Here is a 23202-nt window from a genome sequence, read left to right as displayed (position 1 = left end):
ACCCCTATGTTCATAGCAGCACAATTTATAATAGCTAATATTTGGAAACAGCTTAAGTGCCCATCAGCAGATGAGTGGATTAAAAAACTGTAGTACATCTACACAATGGAATACTACGCTGCTGTAAAAAAGAAGGAACTTTTACCATTTGCAACAGCATGAATGGACCTGGAGAACATTATACTAAGCGAAATAAGCCAGTCGGAGAAAGATAAATATCACATGATCTCACTCATTTGTGTTATATAATGAACAACATAAACTGATGAACAAAAATAGATCCAGTGACAAAGAAACACTGAACTGACTGTCCACCTCAGGGAGAAGACAGGGGAGGGAGGGGGGTAAGAGATCAACCAAAGGCCTTGTATGCATGTATATTAGCATAACCAATGGACAGGGACACTGGGGCGCTGGGGGCTTGTCCTGGGGTGGCGGAAGTAAGGGGGGTCAATTGGGGAAAAAGGAGACATATGTAATACTTTAAACAATAATATATCTATATAAAATAAATAAATGCAGATAAGGAAAGGAAAAACCATACTTTCTACTTCACACAACTTAACCATGTATCTGTCAGATGACACATTTTTAACTACAGAACTACATATAACAACATACAACATATAAAACCATATTTAACAGTTTTATTGAAATAATTCACCCTCTTAAAGTGTATGATTCAGTAGTTTTTAGTATATTCACAAAGTTGGGCAACTATCACCACTACCTAATTTCAGAAAATTTTCATCCCCCCAGAAAATGTACACATTTGCAGTCATTTCATTCCCCTCTCTCACTAAACCTCGGCAACCACATGTTTTTTTCTGTCTCTATGGATTCATCTCTTCTGGACATTTCATACCATATGTGGGCTTTTGTATTGGTTTTTTTAACTTAATATATTTTTAAGTTTCATCCACAGTCTTTGTTGTGATTAAATAATATTCTATTGTATGAATATGCCACATTTTGTTTATCTATTCAGGTGATGAATATTTGTACTCTTCTACTTTTTGGCTATCATAAATAATACCGCTTTATGAATAATACTGCTCTTCACATTTGTGTACAATTTTTTTATGTTGACATATGTTTTTAGTTCTCTTGGTGTGAAATTGCTGGGTCACATGGTAAATTTACGTTTAACTTTTTGAGAAACTACCAAACTGTTTTCCGCAGTAGCTGCACCATTTTACATTCCCACCAGCAATACAAATAGTTTCTAATTTTTCCACATCCTCAACAATACTTGTTCTTATCTGTCTTATTATAGTCAGTGTGAAATATTATTTCATTGTGGTTTTGATTTGCATTTTCTTAATGACTAATGACGTTGAGCACCTTTTTGTGTGCTTATTGGCCATCTGTATATCTTCTTTAGGGACATGTCTATTTAGATCCTTTGGCTATTTCTTCATTGGGTTGTCTTTCTATTTTTGAGCTATAAAACTTACTTATATACTCTAAATACAAGTCCTTCATTAGGTATATGATTTGCAAATATTTTCTCCCATTCTGTAGATTGTTATTTCTTTGCCTTTCTTGATCGTGTTCTTTGAAGTGGAGTTTTTAATTTTTCTTAAGTCCAATTTTACTATTTTTTCTTTTGTAACTTATGCTTTTGATGTCATAGCTAAGAAAACCATATCTATAAAGCCATGAAGAAATAATATAAAAGTAAAAATCAAAGTAAGAAAATGATTGAAAACTCAAATTCAGTATCAACTTACTTGTGACAAAGAAACCATAAGCATATAAATACACATAAAATATTGACTCGTAAATATAATTTGATCAATCTGCTCAAAGTCTTAATTGCCTTTGTATTAACCAGTGAAAAGTAAAAGCCCCCCTGAGAAAGGAATAAGTAAATAATTCCCATTCACTATCCTAATATATAAAAAGCCAGGGGCTGTCACAACTGAAACAACCAGACGGACAATAGAATAGCAGGCTGCGTGGGACAACAAGGCTGGCAGGGGGGTTAGTGAGGGACGACCAAATGACTGAACAGCAGGCTGCGTGGGGCGACCAGGCCGGCGGGGGCGCGGGGGGCAGTTGGGGGTGACCAGGCCGGCTCAAGGGGGGCAGTTAGGGGCAACCAGGCCAGCAGGCAGAGGCAGTTAGGGGTGATCAGGCTGGCAGGGGGGCAGTTAAGGGTGATCAGGCAGGCAGGCAGGTGAGCAGTTAGGAGCCAGCGGTCCCAGATTGTGAGAGGAATGTCCGACTGCTGGTTTAGGCCTAATCCCGGGGGCCGGGGGGTACCAGATTGGAGAGGGTGCAGGGTGGGCTGAGGGGAACCCTTGTGCATGAATTTCGTGCACTGGGCCTCTAGTGTTCATATAAAATTTCATTATTATTAAAGTTTTTATCTACAAAATTATAAAATATTTTAGACAATAAAATAGTCAGAAGTACAATCTTCTTATTTAAATGAAAACACTTACCTGCTAAGTAATTCCAATCCAGCAGAGTACTTTGGCAAATATGAAACAGTCCTGCCAAAAGAAAAACTTATTTTATTAAAACTGTTTCTGATTTAGGCCAATTAAAAAAAAAGTTACATATAAGAATTCTGACATTGTCAATTGTAACATGAAATATTTTAAAATCACTAATGACAACTTACCTAAACTTTTAGAGAAATATATTGCTTTATTTCAAAGTGAATACACTGTTATATACTATCAACAATCACTTGGCCCTATACTAGTAAATTAGTTTCAGCACATAATAATAAACACTTTAATGTAGTGGAAAGTAATTTTTTTAAAGCTCATCATCTCTAGGTTGGAAGTGACATTTGGCCATGTGCTTTACTTTATTAAAAAGTGACACCAGCCGAAACCGGTTTGGCTCAGTGGATAGAGCGTCAGCCTGCGGACTGAAAGGTCCCAGGTTCGATTCCGGTTAAGGGCATGTACCTGGGTTGCGGGCACATCCCCAGTGGGAGATGTGCAGGAGGCAGCTGATCGATGTTTCTCTCTCATCGATGTTTCTAACTCTCTATCTCTCTCCCTTCCTCTCTGTAAAAAATCAATAAAATATATTAAAAAAAAAAAAAGTGACACCAGTGTTAACAGAGCTAAAGATGCTTGCTTGCCAGTTACTGTTCCATTATTAATTTGCTTCTTAATAATGCAGGACTTTTAATTTGCTGTTAGTATGCAAATAAATTAATAAAAAATAGCCATTGATTGTCAGAATAAAACAATTACACTTAACCATTTTTTCAGTCATTTTACAATTTTATAAAAAAATTTTCCAGTGTTACAAAATTTAAAAAGAATCAATAAGTTGTTTTGTAGTCAGATGCACTTAATAGATATAAAACCCATTAAAGTAATTATACCATTGTGACTATAACCAAAAGTTGGATGAAATTTAGGTTACAGTAAGTCAAATCTTAGCACAAGCTTACCTTGGTTTGCTTTTTACTTTAGCTTCTCTTGACTTGTCACTTAAAGTCTTCAACCTATAATTAAACAAAAATAAAATATTCTTAGAACTCAAGAAAATTTTTCAATGGTAAATTCCACAGTTGTTCATATTTTGGATCAGAGAAGCCAATTTTTTTAGCAAGAAAAAATATTTGTAAAAGCATAGTGTTTACTATATATTATATATCACAAATGAAAAATCTGTAGTAAATATTATATGTGGTATATAGTCCAAACATATAGTCTTTACTATATGTGAAAAACTACAAATTGAAAATTTGTAGCAAACATTTTTATGTTTCCTTGTCCCAAATACTCTTTTTAGAAACAACTCCTATGTGTGATCAAACTAGAGAAACCTCATTTACCTGGCATCATTAGAAAAAGAGGTCAACTTACGTGAACTTGGTAGGTTTAACAAAGAGAACTAAGCAGCACATTTTATTTAGTAAACCTTCAAATCTCTTTAAGTACTAACATTTGGTGAAATTTGGGGGTGGGTGGGCAGGTGGGTGGGGAGAGATTAACCAAAAAACTTATATACATGTATGCATAACCCCCAGACACAGATAACAGTGTGGTAAGGAGGGGGGTGTCATGTGCAGGGTGGAGGGGTTCCATAGGGAAATGCTTTCAACAATACTTTCAACCATAAAGATAAATCTATATATACAGTAGGTCCTCGGGTTACATCAGAGATCCGTTCCTAAGGCACAACATAGTGCGATTTTCACCGTAAGTCAGAACCCACCTCCTACATCACTCACATGGAGCACATACACAGCAGTAATGAAGTGAAACAGTAAAAAAAAATTTAAGAGAAAAATAACAATTCCTGACCTTCACTTGTGGTAAATAAATAATAAAAAACACAAAGCACATATGTACATACGTCGAAATGATGGAACTTTTTTTTTATATAAATAAATGGGAGATGGCGACGTAACCACAAAATGACGTAAGTCGAGTCCGACATAACCCGAGGACTGTCTATACTAGAGGCCGGGTGCACAAAATTTGTGCATGAGGGGGTTTCTTCAGCCCAGCCTACACCCTCTTGCAATCTGGGACCGCTCGGGGGATGTCCAACTGCCAGTTTAACATCCCTCTCGCAATCTGAGACCACTGGCTCCTAACTGCTCACCTGCCTGCCTGCCTGATTGTCCCTAACCACTCTGCCTGCCTACCTGATCACCCCTAACTGCTCGCCTGCCTGCCTGATTGCCCCTAACCGCCTCTGCCTTGGCCCCGCCACCACGGCTTTATCCGGAAGGTTGTTTGGCTGTCTGGTCTAATTAGCATATTATGCTTTTATTATTATAGATAAGCCTAAGCAATCGTTTGACCATTTGACCATTCAACCGGTTGCTATGATGTGCACTGACCACCAGGGGACAGGCACTCAATGCAGGAGCTACCCCCTGGTGGTCAGTGCGCTCCCACAGCAGGAGCACTGCTCAGCTGACCAATGGGCACCAGACACATGGCTCACAGCTAGTAAGTGCAGCTACCACAGCGTTAGCCTCTCCTGCAGACACTCCCTCTGCACGCTCCTCCCCCATCTGGACCAGACTGGATCCGGACCGGCATTGGGACTAACTGGGAGTGAGCCTATGGCTGCTTCTAGGTCATGAGCGCGCCAGTGTCACCCTAGGACAGGTGCTTGGGGACCTCAGTGAGGCTCACTGGAGCAGCAGTGAGCCTACCAAGTGGCGGCAGTGGCAGGCGCAGTGGGGCTGGGATGAGCAGGAGTGGCAGGCAGGAGCAGCAGGCAGCGTTGGACTGCCGGTTTTGGCCCCATCCCCACAGGCCACGCCGAGGGACCCCAGAGTGCACTAGGCCTCTAGATTTAAAATAAAGCTTTCTAAAATATATTACAAAACTCTTGCATTAAAGAGGGTATGGTATATTCTATTTAACGTTTTCTGATAAACTCCAGGTCATTACTATGACTACCACTGACTGCATTTTGTGGCAAAACAGTACTCTCCTCATGTTTCCAAGCTAGGTTTGCCTCTTCATTTACTAGCTTGATACCAATCCACACTAGTTTTTTAGTTTGTTTTGGATCCTGTGTCTATTTTTTCTAAATTTAAGTTTTTCCATCTCCACCACTGGCTACCTTACTGCTTCTGTGAGCTACTTAACTATACAGCTTCTCACCTTTCTACTTGCTTTTTTTAATTACTGGACTGGAAAACAGATATTGGGCCAGAGATGGATATATAAAGTGAAATAGGCTTTTCTATATATAAAATATAAAGTTCATAAACTTTGTATAATTTATTTCACTTCACTGGCCCACTGTTAGCTTTCTTTTTTTTTTTTTTTTTTTGGCTGTGGACTCTGTACTATATTATTGAGGTTGCCAAAAAGCAAATGCTAAATTATGATATAATCTCATACGAGATAGCATTGCTATACATGCTCTTTTAAAAAATATATTTTTTTATTGATTTCAGGGAGGAAGGGAGAGGGAGAGGTAGAAACATCAATGATGAGAGAGAATCATCGATCGGCTGCCTCCTGCAATTACCACACTGGGGATCAAGCCTTGACCGGGAATCAAACCATGACCTTCTGGTTCATATGTCGATGCTTAACCACTGAACCATGATAGCTAGGCTGTACATGCTCTTCTTGATTACCGTACTTCAACAAATATTCATTTCTAAATAGAGTCTGAAACACAGGCCACGGTACCACTGCAAGCTGTTACACAGCCTTTGTAAAAATAGAAATAAGTGCTCCTTCCTCAAGATACTTTACTGTCACCTTCCAGACTGTCCTAATATACAAGCTGACCCATGTGCGAATGCCCCAACCCTGTGCTGCGCAGTGTATAACCCACTGCAAACATGCAAACCCTGACACAGGATCCCATCTTTTTTTGTCAATAATGCCTGGCTAAACATCAGACGGAAACTTCTGATCAAACAACTTTAACGAATTGGAATGCCAATTTCATACAAAGATATTTATATTATTCTATGTTCTTTTTCAAAAAATTAAAATATCAATGAGATTGACTTATCTACAATGTTAAAAAGACTCAATAATCTCTTTACTACAAACTAATTTGTATATATCTCTCCAGATGAGTCTAGGAAGTTGTATTTATTTCTTTTTATTCCTTTATTTATTTTTTTAATATATTTTATTGATTTTTTACAGAGAGAAAGGGAGAGGGATAGAGAGAAACATCGATGAGAGAGAAACATCCATCAGCTGCCTCCTGCACACTCCCCACTGGGGATGTGCCCGCAACCAAGGTACGTGCCCACAACCAAGGTACATGCCCTTGACCGGAATCGAACCCGGGATCCTTGAATCCGAAGGCCGATGCTCTATCCACTGAGCCAAACCAGTTAGGGCTATTCCTTTATTTAAAAAAAATTTTTTTTATTGATCGCAGAGTGGAAGGGAGAGGGAGAGGTAGAAACGTCAATGATGAGAATCATTCATCTGCTGCCTCTTGCACGCCCCCTACTGGGGATCAAGCCTGCAACCCAGGCATGTGACCTTGACTGGAATCAAACCCGGACCCTTCAGTCCACAGGCCAACCTTCTATTCACTGATCCAAACCGGCTAGGGCTACGAAGTTGTATTTAAAGAGTCTAACCTGTCATACAGAAACAAACACTTCCAACCAAGTTCACTTTGGAAACTTGTAAATCTGAGTTAAAGTAGGTTAAGCAACAACTAGTTAAAGTCATTTTGATTGCTATGCTCTACCATTTCCACTCCAAAGTGTGGGAAAGACACTAGTTGTGACATCCTTGGGAGGATAATCCTAGTCAGTCATTGCACTCCAAATTATTTTAGTATTATTTCTAGTGATTCAGGAAAATTCCAATGGTTAGCTGTTTGAAGGATATCGAAAGGGAACTGCTAAGATCCTCTTTGGACCACTCTTACGTGACCTCACAAATATCTAGGTTGGTATTTCAAATATTTATTTCTAATCTTTCAGAAATAAGTCAGACAGAGAAAGACAAGGTGCTTACCAGAGGGAATAAGGGATGGGTGAAAAAGTGAAGGGGAATCTAGTCAATAATAATAACAGCAGTATGATAACTTTACACAGTTGGTTACTAGACAGATGATTACTAGACTTAGTGTGGTGAGCACATCTTAAGATATAAATGTCGAATCACTATGTTATACACCTGAAACTAATAATATTGTATACCAAGTATACTTTAAAAAAATAAATAGTGCAAGTCTGTTAGGTAAAACATAAGACTACTAGTAAAAGGTTAAGTAGACTGGTTACTTTAGCAGTACAAAATAAAATATCTCTATCTATCCATATACTTTAACTATGATAAAAGAGAGAATAGAACAAAACACAAGTGTGAAATACTGCACAAAGAAATGAGAAATAAACATCATTGCCATTGCTATTTCTTTTACTTTTGGTAAACTCAAATCACTGAATTTAAACTGGACATGGTATTATTAATCAACATGAGACTGGTAAGTAAACCAGGACAAGTAGAATAGGGAAACTGAGACAAGAAAGCAAAACAAACTGACAGAGCAATTCACAACAGATACAGAAAGTCACCTCTTTAGAGATAACATCTAGGCCTCAGTTGCATTTCAGCTCCGGACCCAGGAAAGCGGCAGAACCAGGTGGGTGATACCAGTACCAGCTGCAATGATTGAGGATCCCCTGCCCTGAAACTGGCCAATCGGTGGAGAAGCACACCTAGAAAACTAATTAATATTCTGCTGAAACCCTCCCAAGACTTCCCCTAAGATTCCTGCCTGTGAGAAAGAGATAAACCCTCAGGACAAAGGACCCAGCTTGTGCGCTCCCTCTGGGGAGCAGCCATTGCCATTCCCTTTCTCTTCTTCCCCCACAGGAATGTGTCTCCTAAACCCTAAAGGAACCCATAAAGCTTGCAATCAGGAGCAATGGGCAGCGGCCCCTTGTCCCAGGCTAAGGCCTGAACCTGATTCCAAGGCCCACTTTTCTCTGACTTCCCAGAGAACTAGGGTGGCTTAGCCTAGGCTCTCCTGTTGCTAAGCCCTTTCTTGTTTTACTGTCCCCATCTTTAATAACATTCCCTCATAGTTACCTGGACTCATGTTACGAAATTTTTCCTTCATGAAGTCAAGAATACACACACTACTGGCTGGCCCCAGCCAGACCCGCAAGGGCCAGGTTCCCGTCCTTGGTAACAAAAGTAATTCGTATTGAATGTCACAGCTTTTCTTCACTTGCACTTTTATAAAATGCTTATATTGCATTATTGGTTAGTCAATTTATTGCATAATGTTAACCATTAATCCCAGTCATGTTAATACTTCAAATATCTTTAAAAGTGCAGAACTTTGAATTACTATGTAATGTTAGGATTCAATCAAGATCACTTTAAAAGTAAAATAAACTTAATGTCTCATTCGTAATATATCAACTTTGGGATTTCCCCACTACCTTCCCTCAAATAAAGAAAAAAGATTAGTTGGGAATAACAGAGAAAGAGGAGATATTACAGGGAGTTGAAAATAAAATTGTTGAAGGGATCAATGAGAGTTTCTGCATGTGGCTCCTTAACAACCATCTGCTTTAAGAACTGGTCTTCAACCAAATGTAATGTGTGGAACTTATCTGATCTGGATTTGAACAAATCAACTGTAAAAAGGCATTTCTAAAAACCAGGAAATCAGATTATGGACTGTACAATTGATAATACCAAAGAATTAGTGTTCATTTTGTTAGGTATGATACTGGCATTGCATTTATATAATACTAGAGGCCCAGTGCATGAAATTCGTGCAAGGCAGGGGGGTCACTCAGCCCGGCCTACACCCTCTCCAATCCAGGACCCCTCGGGAGAGGTCTAACTGCCTCTCACAATCTGGGACCACTGGCTCCTAACTGTTCGCCTGCCTGCCAGCCTGATCACCCCTAATCCCTCTGCCTGCCTGATCACCCCTAACTGCTCCCCTACCGCCCTGATCACCCTTAACTGCTCCCTTACTGGCCTGATTGCCCCTAACCGCCTCTGCCTTGCCCCACACCCAGGACCCAGGATTCCCTCCTCTGGCCAGCCGCAAGCATCCAGGACCTGGGCCAGCTTTGCCCGGGCCGGCCGCAGCCTCAGGCGCCTGGGACCGAGGGCTGTGCGGCTTGTCCCTCTCCTAGGCCACAGGTGCAGGCACAGCCGTTGGCTCCCAGGACTGCAGGGCGGGTGGCTTGTCCCTCTCCCAGGCCGGGCCATAGGTGCAGGTGCAGCCACTCACACCTGGAACTGTGGGGACCATGGGGCTTGTCCCTCTCCTGGGCCGGGCCACAAGCACAGCCGCTGGCGCCCAGGACCGTGGGACATGCGGCTTGTCCCTCTCCCAGGCCACAGATGCAAGTGCAGCCACTGGTGCCCAGGACCATGGGGCAGGCAGCTTGTCTCTCTCCTGAGCCACAGCCTGGCTGATTCCCATTCCTCTCTCATGAGCTCATTTGTGCCTGGCTGGTCCCCATTCCTCTCTCCCCAGTGTTGAGTGTCTGAGCCATTATGGTGTGAGGGTGTGATGACCATTTGCATATTAGCTCTTTATTATAACTGATGCATGAGAGATATAACAGACAAGTTCGAGATTTACTTTACAAATAAGGCAAGAGACAAAGGAAATGTGGCAATAGTTGATAATTATCGAATCTATCCAATGAACATATGGGGTTCACTGTGTTATTCTATTTTTGTGTATGTTTGAAACTTTGTAAAAAAATTTTTAACAATAAGTTTTTTAGATATTCATCTTTTCTCATCAAATCTGTTCCATATCAACCATCAATGTGCCAAAATTCAGAATAGAAACTGTTTGAGAAAACAAAGTAGCTAGAAGGAAGTGGGGAACAATAAAGTTCAGGAGAGAAAAAAATAAAAGGTTAAAATGATTCTCATTTATGTTGAAAAATATATATCAAGCAACAGAAAAAGCAAAAAGTTACTTTCTGAAATACATTTGAGAGCCAGAATTCAACTGAAATAGCTTACTATTTTTATTTTGAGATAACTCTACTTAAGTTTCTCACAGTAATCCTGTGCTGGAAACAACCCACGAATCAAGTCAAATTAATACAACACAATGTCATTACATGCTGAGAAGGAAATACTAATCTAGGTGGTAATACTCCAGTTTCCTCAAACATAAAATAGTAGTATTACACTGATTATAATGTTTTGCCACAAGAATTAAATAAACTTCCAAATATGACTTAGGCAGCATTCTGTAAACTACAGAGCCAATTCAAATAAAAAGCATCACCATCAAGAAAGGTAAGAAACTACTACATCATTGGGCCAAGGTGAAATAAAGTGGAGGTCCCCCCAGCATGCACCAGTTCCTATAAAAGGCTTCTCCACTGTTCCTAACCTTCCTAATACCATATACCCCAGGAAGATACAAGTGCTGCTGTGTGAGCATATTAATATACAGACTTAAGTGAGCCACCTGACAATTATGTTCTACCAAAAGCAACTAATGCACTCTTTTGAGTTCAAAGCACTAAAACCTCAAATTCATCATAGCGCTTCAATAATTTATTTTTAGATTGTTCCAAAGACAACCTTAATTTGACACCAGCACATTTATTTCTTCAAGCTTTGTAAAAAATACTAACATGGAGGCATCTTACTAAGAAATGGAGGTGATTAGCAGAACTGCTTAAACAAAAATTCAAAAAGTAGTAGATTAAACAGAATGACACATTGAGCACTACAATGATTGGTGAACAGAAAATGTGCTTTCTCTAGCTGATTCAATGGCATGGGGTGACCTCAGTGGCATTCTCTTTTTTGCACCTCAATTTCCTACTCATCTAACCTCATCAGCTATTATAAAAATATATTTGTGGTTGTAAAACACCACAAAATATATTTATTAGCATATTTTGCCATTTAGGTTCAATTCCTTTAATCATGTTCATGTCTTTACTATCCTGACTTTAAATTCTATTTCTGAATACAAATTCAATCTACTATATTTTCCATTAATGTTCAGTTGTGTTTTTTTTAACAAGTCAGAGAAACACAAAAGCATCAATCACACTTAAATGTACATATTACCTCATAAGCTCTGAGCCCTGAGAGATTCACACAAAAGCTGCACAGACTCAGGAATGGGAGAGAATTTAGGCTATACCCTAATTAATCCCAAATACATTTTTTGAGTTCTGACCTCTCTCCTGAGTTTCTTAAATATCCAACTGACTTTTGGATGTCAAGCTGTTAAGTTACCTCAAAACAAATTCACTGTCAATTGCCCCTTCTCTCTTAAAACTATTCTTATACTCTTTTATGTTGGTAAATGACATCATTTATTTAAGATATTCCAAAATTAACATCCTCAATTTCTTAACCTTTTTCACTTACTACATCTCACTATTTACAAATTTGATCAGAGCCTGTCATGTTCATTCCTTCCTTTAAATTTCTATCAGCACTGCTTTTTACCCTCTCTCACCTGGCTCATAATGATAGCCTCATAAATAACCTTCCTGTTCCCCACATCTAGTCCTCCTATCACACTGCCTCCTAAATTATCCTTCCAGAAATGCAGATAAGGCTCATGCTGTGCTCCCTTCCACAAAAACTTTATTTTTTAATCTTATTTTACTAGGAGCCTCATGCACAAAATTCGTGCACGGGTAGGGTCCCTAGGCCTGGCCAGTGATCAGGGCCTATCTGTGGGGCAACTGGTGGGCCCCCGCTGGCACCTGCCTTGGCTGGCCTAGAGCCTGTGGGCAGCTCCTGCATTGAGCGTCTTCCCCCTGGTGGTCAGTGCGCATCATAGCGACCGGTCGTTCTGCTGTTTGGTCGATTTACATATTAGGCTTTTATTATATAGGATTTTATTTATTTTTATATATTTCAGAGAGGAGGGGAGAGGGAGAGGTAGAAACATCAATGATGAGAGATAACCATTGATCGGCTGCCTCCTGCATGCCCCCCACTGGGAATCAAACCCACAACCCAGCATGTGCCCTTGACCAGATTTGAACCCAGGACCCTGATGCTCTATCCACTGAGTCAAACCAGTTAGTGCCCAATGCACAAAATTCATGCAAGGGACTCATCCCTCGCAGCCTCAGCTGGCCCTCGCAGCCCTGGCTTCGTCCGGAAAATCATCCGAACAGTCATTCTGCTGTCTGGTCTAATTAGCGTATTAGCTCTTTACTATATAGGATGTGTGTGTGTGTGTAGGCACTGCTTAGCAAAGGCTATGCAAAACTGAGCATGTGACCTCTTAATTCATTTTTTAAAAATAAATGGAAAATGTTTCCATGGAAAAGTACAGTTTGAGAGCCTACCCTAGTGTCTGGCACATGGTAGCAAATCAGTAAGCACCTATTAGATGACGTTGAATATTAAGATACTTTCTGCTTATTAAAAAGATGAATAGTCCTGGAAAAGGTAACATTTCAGGCAAAACCTCATCATTTAAACACACTGAGATGAATAGATCCTCTCCTTTGAGCAGGTTTTGATACTATAGGAGGGGAGAAGAAAGAATGAGTATACTGGGCAGAGGTGGCTTTGAGGGGCAAACACCATGGTCTTGGTGGACTAGTAGTAACACATTTTCTATCCCTATGCACAGAACTTAAAGCATTACAAACAGGAAATGCCTGCTGGTTACAGGCAGCTGTAAACAATTAAGTAAATCTGATTTTCAGTTCCCTGAAGGGTTTTTCATGCCTGAATATGTCAGTCCTGAGGTCTTTGGTCATAACCACTCCAAAGGTAAACTCAAAGACCAGAGTGGGCTGCAGGACCCTGAGGGTGCAGAGTCTGCTGTCTTGCGGAGGAGGAGGGAGAGCGCTGCCACCATTTTGCCTGCAACACCTGCCCCTCTGTGCACACCACCACCAGCAAGGTAACAGATAGGAAGTATCCAAAGCTGAAAGAAGTAGATGATATGCTTGGTGGAGCAGCTGCCTGGGAGAACGTTGACTCTACAGCAGAGTCATGTCCCAAATGTGAAAATCCTCGTGTCTATTTCATGCAGCTTCAGAGCCGTTCTGCAGATCAGCTAATGTCCACCGTCTACAAGTGATGCAATGCTCAGTGTGGACATTGCTAGAGGGACTACGGCCAGGCTGGCCCAGCTGAGTCAGTGCCTTTTTACCTTATTCCCCAGAGTGGATTCCAAACTGGGAGTGAGCACTTGTGTCCTTTAGGGTCTCTGTGGTGGAAAGCTAACCTTTTTTAGGGTTGTTGGCCAGGGTGTCAAGAAATGGACAACCCGGCTGGCATGGCTCAGTGGTTGAGCGTCGGCCAATGAACCAGGAGGTCACGGTTCCATTGCCAGTCAGGGCACATGCCCAGGTTGCAGCCTCAATCCCCAGTGTGGGGCATGCAGGAGGCAGCCAATCAATAATTCTCTCTCATCATTGATGTTTCTATCTTTCTCTCCCTCTCCCTTTCTCTCTGAAATCAATAAAAATATATTTAAAAAAAGAAATGAACAGCCCATCTGCCAATCAGTGGATGAACTCATTACTGTCCAGGAAGATTTTGTGTGTGGGGAAGATTACCCACAGCTAAGTATACTCTGTTTAAGATCCTGTTCATTCATCTTTTACATTTATTAGGCAACTGACATTATTCTAGCATCAACCAATACTTTTAAATATTCATAGTGTTTGCACAACTAATAAAGAAAAACATTAATTTAGTTCATTTAGTTGTTCCTAAATATTTAACTGTTAATTGCAAACTTTTAATCAAATTTATTCTGATATTTAATTAAAATAAAAAGTTTAATACTGAAGAAGAAAGAAGACCAGGGTGGTGTAAAGTGTGCACTTCAGTATATCTAAGCTTCCCTCAGAGCTCAAGCCATTCCCGAAAAAGCAGATGTTCTATGTCAGTGATGGCAAACCTATGACATGCGTGTCAGAGGTGACACGCGAACTCATTTTTTTTGGTTGATTTTTCTTTGTCAAATGGCATTTGAATATATAAAATAAATATCAAAAATATACATCTTTGTTTTACTATGGTTGCAAATATAAGAAAATTTCTATATGTGACACGGCACCAGAGTTAAGTTAGGGTTTTTCAAAATGCTGACACTCCGAGCTCAAAAGGTTCGCCATCGCTGTTCTATGTGAACTCTCCAAAAGACTCTCAGTTCTGAGTGAGTTAAATCCAAACAGGACTCAAGTGAAGGGAAGAGTGAGGTCTAGAACCAATCCCCTCAATCCTTTTAGGCCACCTAGCCACCCACTTACGTCAGAGAGGGACATAACACTAGGTTTGTCTCAATTTTGACATAATATTATGAATAAAAATTTACCAGAAAGGCCACAATCCATGGACAACCTATAGTCTCCCGCAGCCCACCAGCAATCTCTACACTGCCCTTAACTGATGATCTTTAGTTTATTCTAAGTTTAAATGGAAGGTAGAAATTCATGGCATTCATCAGATATGTGAAAATAAAGAATCTTATTTTACTCAAAAAATAAAAGTTAATTTTCCTACATTTAAGCTCCAGTTACATAAATTTTCAGAAATTGAAAATGAGCACCGAGATGAGGATGCTGCTCTCGATGACTGTGAGGCCACATTGAAGCAGCTCGGAAAAAGCCTTCCAATTGTACTGATTGATTCCCTGGGGCAACGTGAACCCTTGAAGTTAGCTGCCAATTATTTGAGCAGCTCTGGCTTCTGTGGGCATTAGCACCAAGTGGTCTAAAGGAATGCCAGGTCCAATTTGAAAATTGGGGAAGTGAGAGAGCCATGTCACTTTCATCTTTGAATCCCTCAGTGCCTTCATGCAATATACACACGTGCTGTGTTTAATTACATCTTTTCTCAGCAAGGCAAAATATTCAATTGTGTAAAATAGGTTAATCTCAAGCTAAATATGTAAGAGTTTACTAAAATAAAGTAAGTGGGGTTTTTCTTGGTAAGAACTGCACAGGAATTGGAGGACCTGACAAAAGTGAACATCAGAGTTTAGTTTCCAGTCACCTGGAAGAGAGCTATCACGTGGAGATGAGTTATTCTCTGCCAGGTAACGGGCACACACTGGCAGTCCAGTAGTTTGTCAGCTGAGAGCTGTATAAGGAGAAAGCCAACAAAGGGCCTAAATGGAATGAAAGGCCTCTTAGGCTGTCTAATCCCAAACTGGTCCCTCTCTCTGGCATCTTTCAAGAAGCCAGTTTCCATGAGGTTCTAGTCAGATCCCCACAAGTCTCTCCCTCAAGTCAGGTTACTCAGCTCCCCCCGGGTGACTGTGGTCCAGAGTCCATACTCCTAGGTAAGTTTTAACTTTCTTAAGCAAAGGTCAGGTGTATAAATGGGTTCACACCACCAGGAGAGTTACAGCAACTATCAGAAGACTGTTATTCCACCAAGGAATTCCTTGAAGTGACGATAACAGGTGTGTACCATGCTCATGTTACAAGTAGAGCATTCCAGCATCACACCAAAAATTCTCAGTAATTTACACTCTGAAAAGAAGTTACTATTTAAATTTAAAGGGGGGAGGGGGGGTAGAGGGATGCAAACATACAAGCACACCATCAATGAATGACTCCTACGGCATCTGTAATAAATATTGTTATAAGAACACCAAAAATACCAAAAAGGCTTTATAGGTGGTAAGTGCTCAACTATTTGCCAGGTTGCTACTAAGCACACAAAAGGCAAATAATATATTAAACATTTTTGTCTAATGAGATAAAATTTTAGCTAACATCTTTCTCGTCAGAAATTTAAAACAGCATTTTCAAGATGCCCTGGTTATTCAGAGCATTTTCCAAAGGATTTGTGAGCTACAGGTGACAGATCCTTTATAAAGGTGACAAGCTTTCTAAAGCAATGGAAAAATTAAAATGAATTAAGCACTAATAACGATAGTGACGGAGTAACAATAGTGACATACGTTTTACATGTTAATCCATTCATCCTCATAACAATCCTTTATCCCAGGTGTAGCGCATCCTGGAAACTGTGGCAATTGAGTGATTTGCAGAGATATGCTTAAGTGACAGAGATGAGAACCTGTGATTCCCAGACTTTGCCACACACTGGAATCCCCTGGGGGTTTTTAAAATTCCACTCCCGGCTCATTTAATTGGCATGAGCTGCGACCCAGGCGTCGGGATGGTTAAAGGTGTCCAGGTGATTCTAAGCCAAGTGTGGGAAGCGCCTGGCTGCTGCTCTTAACCAGAAGGCATTAACAGTGTTGCTGCAGTTCTGCTGTTTCTCTTGCCCAAGAATGTCTTTGCTAAAACCCGGGCAAAGGGAGGGAAAGTAAAAGGGGAAGAGGCAGCAAGCCTCGCCAGTTGCTATGGCGCGAACTGAAACCGGACGCAGCCCGCCGGGCCAGGGAAAGCTGCGGGGCCCGCCGGCGACCTGGGGACCTGGGGAGGGGCGGCGGTCCCCCGCCAGGTGGGGTGTAGGCACCGAGGCCGGCCGGTGTCCCGGCCGAGTCCGAAGCGCCGAGTGGGCGCGGGACCAGTCCCACGCGCGCCCTCTCACATGACGGCCTCCTCCGGCCCGCGGACGCCGGGAGGGGGCCCGCGGATCCCCAGACCATCCCGGCCCCCGGAGCGCGAGTCCGAGCCAGCCCGTTGGGACCCAAGTTACTTTGTGCCGCCGGGCCGAGCCGGAAAGTTCGTTACTTTCTTCCGCGGAGCGGGGATGGGAGGCGAGGGACAGGACTGGACTGGGGTGCGGGAGGGGAGGAGGGCGGCGTCCCGGGCGGAGACCCGGCTCCTCGGGCCGGCCCAGGCCCCCCGCTCCCTCGTCGTCCCCGCCGAATACCCACCCGGAGGTGAAATCCTGCTGCACGCTCAGCAGGCGCTCCCGCAAGGTCTCCAGCATCGCCGCCGCCGCCGCGTCTCCTCCCTCAGGTCTCAGACCGCCGCCGCTGCCCTCGCCCCGCGCACCTGTCACCCGCGCGCCCGCACTCGCGCAGCCCGCCCCGCCCCCGGCCGGCCCTCGGCCCGCCGCAGCCCCTTCCGCGTTTCGGCCCCGCTCGCCGCTCTGGCCCCGCCCCGCGCCGGCCGCGCAGCCGCAGTGGGCCGCGCCGGGCTGGGCCGCGGAAAAGGGGCGGTCCTTCCCTCCCCGCCAGGAAAGCGAGAGGCTAGGACGCCTTCTCCGGACCAGCCCAGGCTTTCCCGTTTTTCTCTTTAAAGTGGAAGTGGTATCGAGAAAGAAAGCGTTAAGTCAGGGGCTCTTTTGAGTGCAATGTTGGTTTTTACGGTTTGGAGGAGGTTTTTACGGTTTGGAGGAGCGCTGAATAAATTCTTGCAAAGCGTACACCTCCCTGTAGCAAATCGTTTCACAGACTCTGGGTCAAAGGTCTGACTCCACTGGTGTTGATCTTGGATGAGATGGTTAACAGTTCTGAGCCTCAGTTTCTTCATTCATAAAGCGGCAGTTCCTTGCCCCATTCTTAAGACACATTTTTCTCTTGCCTGCAAGGACACCATACTTCCACTCCTCCTTTGTCTCCACTCCTGTTTCAACAGCTGCTCCCAAGGTGACATCTCCAGCCACCCTCTCATCTCCACCTGTGCTCTCTGCCTGGATTCTTCTATCCATCACCATGCTGTAAATTATCTCAAGGCATGGATGATGCCCAAATCTCCATCTGCAGCCCTGTCCTTCCTCCCCTCCTTCTTGTATCAGTTGTATCCAATAGGCATCTCAAACCAAACATGCCCAAAATGGAAAATTTGCATACTCACCTCCTCACCTGTGCATCCCCCAGTCTTTTCCATTTTGGTACATAGCACCACCATCCACAAAGTTGCTCAAGTTAAGCCACCTGAAATCCCGCCTGGTTCCTCTCCTTTTCTCCATATTAATACATCAAATCCAGTCAACTCTATTTCTGCCGGAGTCCAACCCCAGCGGGTCCAGGGGTCCCCAAAGGTGTGGACGGAGTCGGCGAAGAAGGAAGGACACGGAGACAGCGTTCAGTTGATCAGCAGCCTAGCCAGGATCTCTAGCCAGGATCTCCAGCCAAGTTCTGGTCTGGATCTCCAGCGAAGTTCTGCTGTTTATTGTCTTGTTACATCCGTATTTATCCCAGTTGATTTTAATCCTGTCAATTTCTATTACAAAGGTTAGGGCGTTTCTTATCTCCATTCCAGGGAGTAAAGATTATGTAGCTTAAGCATGATTGTTTGTAGTGATTAACTACCCGCCTGGCACTTAGTTAAGGAGTTTCATCCCCTCCCTGACTTCAGGGAAAAATTCCTACCTGGGGAAACAACCTTTCTTGGAGAGGTGACCTTGGTTAAAACACACAGCGCTAAGGGGAGCAAACATATTAAGAACAGTATGCTATATACGCCAGGTCCCTTGAAACATATGCTGTGCAGATGTTTCTTTCCTGCAGCGACTGTGTCAAGCAGCAAGGATGGACCGGCTTCCGGCAAATTCCCCCTTTTTTATTTTTTAAATGATAGCGCATGCAAATCAGTGGCCACCTCTCAGATTGGGCCATTTAAGTCTCGGAAGAAGAGTGGCAAGCAATGATAGTGAGCATAGCTATAAACATAGTGGATGGAGCGCAGAAGGAGCCCCATTCCTGTAGAAGGTTGCCAGCCTCTTCAGTCAAGGGATTTCAGCTGTCCTCAAGTTGTTGGTTTGGTTGTCTTTGTTGGTCTGGCTAGTGGGCGGCGTCACTGGCGACAGGCTTCCCGAAGCGTCAGCAAGTTGAAGGGCTGCATCAAAGGGTCCATCAGGGCCGTGGTTGATGGTGGTGTCGATGTCCGAGGAGGAGTAAGCTGTGCCCTCTGGATCCAGCTGATATGGAAAATGGAGGGTAGTAGAAAAAGAAGAGAAAGCAAAAGAACTACAAGGCATGGAAGTGTTTAGAAAAAAGAGGGAGAAGAAAGGGAAGAATGCAGCATCCTGACACAGCCTTTCCTTCAGCTTCCCCTTTCCCTGTGGTCCCAGGTAGAAATGGGAAACAAGTCCTGTTGCAGTGAGAGGGCAGCTGCTGTCAGCCAGTCTCTGTCTTTACCTGGGTCCCGATCTGAGCTGGGCATGGGAAGCAGGAAGCAGCCATGGGGACAGGAGACCTTCCTCAGAAGGGGCGAGTGTTCAAGCCCCTGCACCATTGGGGAGGGGGGTCTGTGCCCCACCTTTGTTGCACCCCAAGTTTTCTCCTACTGGCCCCCGACTGTGCCTGTCTTAGGTTGCCCCACCCTGTGGAGTCTTACCCGTCGTTGACTACCAGCCATCTCTGGGCCAAGTAGGGTGATGTGAGGTTCAGTTTTGTCTCCTTGATAGCCTATGTCCCTCTGGCCTCCATGCCCAGCAACTGCCTTTGGATTCCCTCGCCTGCTGGCGGGGCTCTGGCATTGATCATAGGGAACTCAGGTTTCTTCTCTAGAAAGGGTCCAGCTTACGCCATTGGGCCAGAGACAGATCCATGGTACCAGCCACCATGAGGCTTCAACCTCAGCATGAACAGAGAGCTCAGGCAACAGCTATGGGCAATTGGATTGTAAGAAGAGGGTCCCTCTTGACACAAGGGTAAGAGGGGCCAATACAGGACAAAGGAGAGTCCCGGAACAGGGCTTTCTCAGCCCAGGATGTCAGGCTCTTGGCACAAGACAACTCCATGTATGGGACATATACCAGACACCCCTAGTCACAGCATAAAAGGGAGGTGCCCTTCCTGGAACAGTAGGGTAGGGAGATTCTAGAAAAGGCTGTGTTCAGGAAAGAAGGAGAAAGGCCAAAGAACCAGCAAACAAGTAGTTAGATTTTTTAAAAAGGAAAAAGGAAAGGAGATGTGGGGCAAAGCTGGGACATGTGGAAAGACAAAATGGAGGCACATGTGATCCTCCCAATGGACAGATTGTTCCAGCTCAGGGCTGCACATCTGCTGCAGACGGGCACTGGTCAAGTGTGCTATGATGAGGCAGAGATGGCGGGCGGTGAGACATAAGGTCGGACTAGACGGTCTGGAATCCACACAGGTGAGTCTGCGTCCTGTGGAAATATACAAGCATATCCTCTCCCCTGGGTTAAAAGTACATCAGGTCCCTTCCAGGCTCCTGTAAGCAAGTCTCTCCATTTGACGAGGGCTTTAGGTTTAGTTAGATCAGGGTTCCAATGCCTGTACATCGGGGAATTTCCCTCAGAATCTACATTTAGTATATTAATTACAAATTGAGCATGTTGTAGAACATGATGAGGAGAGGAATATTTAAACTCATTTTCTTGTAATATTTTGTAACAGGAGTAAATCAAACACCGCTGGGGCTATATAATAGAACTCCCATTTGAGATAAGATATCTCTTCCCCATAATGTAAAGGGGATAGTCGTAATTACATAGGGACAGAATGTTCCTGAATGTTGATCTTCATCAGCCCAAGTTAGAATCTGAGAACTCTTTTTTACATTAGATGCCTTGCCTAGTCCTACTAGGGAAGCGGAGGTGGTGTGCATGGGCCATGAAGAGGGCCAATCCTTCCCTGCTATGCAGGAAACATCTGCTCCTGTATCCAATAGACCTTCAATTGGTTTTCCCTGAATTTGTAAAATTTTTGTAGGTCTAGTAGCATGGATTTCTTGTATCCAAAATGCTGCATCACTAGATCCAAAGCCTCCGGCCCCTCTAGCTTCCTGGGTAACAGCTGTCCCTATTTTATGTATTGGTAACAGGATTAATTGGGCAATTCTCTGGTTGGGCTGAATCTGTATAGTTGTGGTGGGTGGGGAAAGTAAAATCTGTATTTCTCCTGTGTAGTCTGCATCAACAACTCCTGGGATGACTAAGATCCCCTGTAACGAGGTGGAGCTCCGTCCTAATATTAAACCTACAGTTCCCTCAGGCAGTGGCCCAGACACTCCTGTAGGAATGGCTGCTACTGGCGAGTCTGGGGTTAGTACTGCATGGGTGGTTGAGTGGAGGTCCAATCCTGCACTGCCTGGGGTTGCCCTGAAGAGGTCACTGACTGATCGAAATTTGCAAAGGGGTTGAAGGTTGATGCCCCTATTATTGCAGGGGCCTGGGGCTGGCCCCTTCTCAAGTTTCCCGATTGAGGTGATGGGATATAACCTCCTTGGGAGCTATTTGTAAAGTTTAAAGGCCGACCATTTTTATGGTATTTTGATCTACATTCCTTTGCCCAATGGAATCCTTTCTGACATCGGGGACAAACGGTTTTTGGAGGATTAATATTATTCCCTAATGTATTTCCAGGCTGTCGAGGAGCTTGCCATCTGGCCTGAGTATTATTATTTTTATTTGGGCATTCTCTGCTAAAGTGCCCAGATAAGCCACAAGAGTAGCAGTTCATATTTCTTTTATTACCTGTAGTATTGCTGGCTTGTCCTATAGCCTGTACATATTGAGGGTATGTCTCCCCTTTGAGAGCTGCAGCTATAGCTACACCCTGTATAAATGCTGGACTTACATCAGCACACTGTTTTATAAAATCATTTATAGTTCCTGTTCTGCGAATCGGCCTTAATAAAGCCTGACAGGTATTATTAGCATTTTCAAAAGCCAGTTGTTTGATTAGGATATCGGCTGCCTCTTTGTTATTGATTACTCTCTTGACTGCCTGCATGAGGCGAGAAAGGAAATCCTGATATGGTTCCTCGACCTTCTGTTTAACCTCTGTAAGGGTGGTGGTTTTTCCTGCTGTATAAGGTAGGGATTTCCAGGCACTTACTGCACAACTGGTTACTTTGGTAAGTGCCTCTGTGGGCATATTCATTTGCTCCTCAGCCGTGTTAAAATCACCTTCTCCTAATATCATGTCTAGGGTTATTCTTTTTCTGGTTTTTTCGCTAGTGGCTACAGCTTTCTTAGCAAGATCTTCATATTCAGTTTTCCATAATAAGTAATCGCCTCCTGAGAGACAGGATTTACAAACCTGTGACCAATCATAAGGAGTCATCCATTTACTGGCTAGGGTTTCTACCAAGGTTTGTGTGTAAGGAGCTAGAGGTCCATATTCAGAGCAGGCCAATTTTAATTCTTTAAGTACTTTGTAAGGTATAGGCTCCAAGGTGGGGTTTCTATTCCCACCAGACTCATTCTCATATGTAACTGGGAAGCAGAGTGAGAATTCAAGATCTCCATTAGCTTCAGCTTCTCTTATTGCCCTTTGAAATTTAGACATGGAGCTCATAGGAGCCACAGGACCTGGTTTAGGCTTCCTTTCTAATTTGGGGAGCCTGTTTTGAATGGGAGGGCCATTCTCCTCTCTACTGACTGGAAAGGAACAATGGTCATGTTTATGATATTTATTCTCCTCCCGATCAGTAGGCATAGCTAAATTGCTTTTAGATTGAGCTGAAGACAATGATGATGTGTCCTCTCTGGGTGGAGCCGAGGGACTATTTAAATTTTGAGAAAGTTCAACCGTTTTTGCCTCTGGTGCCAAGGTGTCACAGATTGAATCCCAGAGGGAAAAGAAACATGGCAGGACCTTGTCAGATTCATGGTGTTTCTTTAATTGCTTTCCTACTTCAACCCAAGTTTTTAAATTAACAGTTCCATCCTCTGGAAGCCATTGACATACTTCTTCTAAAAAACTTTCTGTCTCACTGGGAAAAACCTCAACTCCAATTCTGCTAGTAAGCATATGCGTTAAAAGATTAATACAGAGTCTTTTTTCTTTAGACTCAGTATGACCCATCTTGTCAATCTAAGTTCTGTACTAACTACCCGCTTACCCTACTTATTCTCTATGGGGGGGGGGGGTATGCAGCACCCTACGGTGCAGTCCTATCCGTCCCAAGTACGG

At 43.1% G+C, this 23202-nt stretch overlaps 1 protein-coding gene across 4 annotated transcripts in view; it reads right to left on the bottom strand.

The window, feature by feature from the left end:
• Positions 1 to 17416, bottom strand: part of DTNBP1 (dystrobrevin binding protein 1) — a 159857-nt gene extending 142441 nt beyond the window's left edge. For 2 of the 4 annotated variants that reach the window (XM_036348409.1, XM_036348412.1), the window contains exons 1-3: positions 17242 to 17414; positions 3425 to 3478; positions 2451 to 2501 (exon numbers count right to left, since the gene is read on the bottom strand). In XM_036348409.1, the coding sequence (XP_036204302.1) occupies positions 2451 to 2501; positions 3425 to 3478; positions 17242 to 17297 (161 nt within the window). In that variant the 5' untranslated portion in view covers positions 17298 to 17414. Of the gene's footprint in view, positions 1 to 2450; positions 2502 to 3424; positions 3479 to 17241 lie in introns of all 4 variants that reach the window. The other 2 variants (XM_036348411.1, XM_036348410.1) reach the window with 2 other exon arrangements.
• Positions 17417 to 23202: the final 5786 nt, after the last annotated feature.

Source organism: Myotis myotis, unplaced genomic scaffold, assembly GCF_014108235.1.
Source record: "Myotis myotis isolate mMyoMyo1 unplaced genomic scaffold, mMyoMyo1.p scaffold_m19_p_2, whole genome shotgun sequence".
Classification (NCBI taxonomy): Eukaryota; Metazoa; Chordata; class Mammalia; order Chiroptera; family Vespertilionidae; genus Myotis; species Myotis myotis.
Note: the sequence above shows the minus strand (reverse complement) of the source record. Positions and strands in the feature narration are given on the sequence as shown.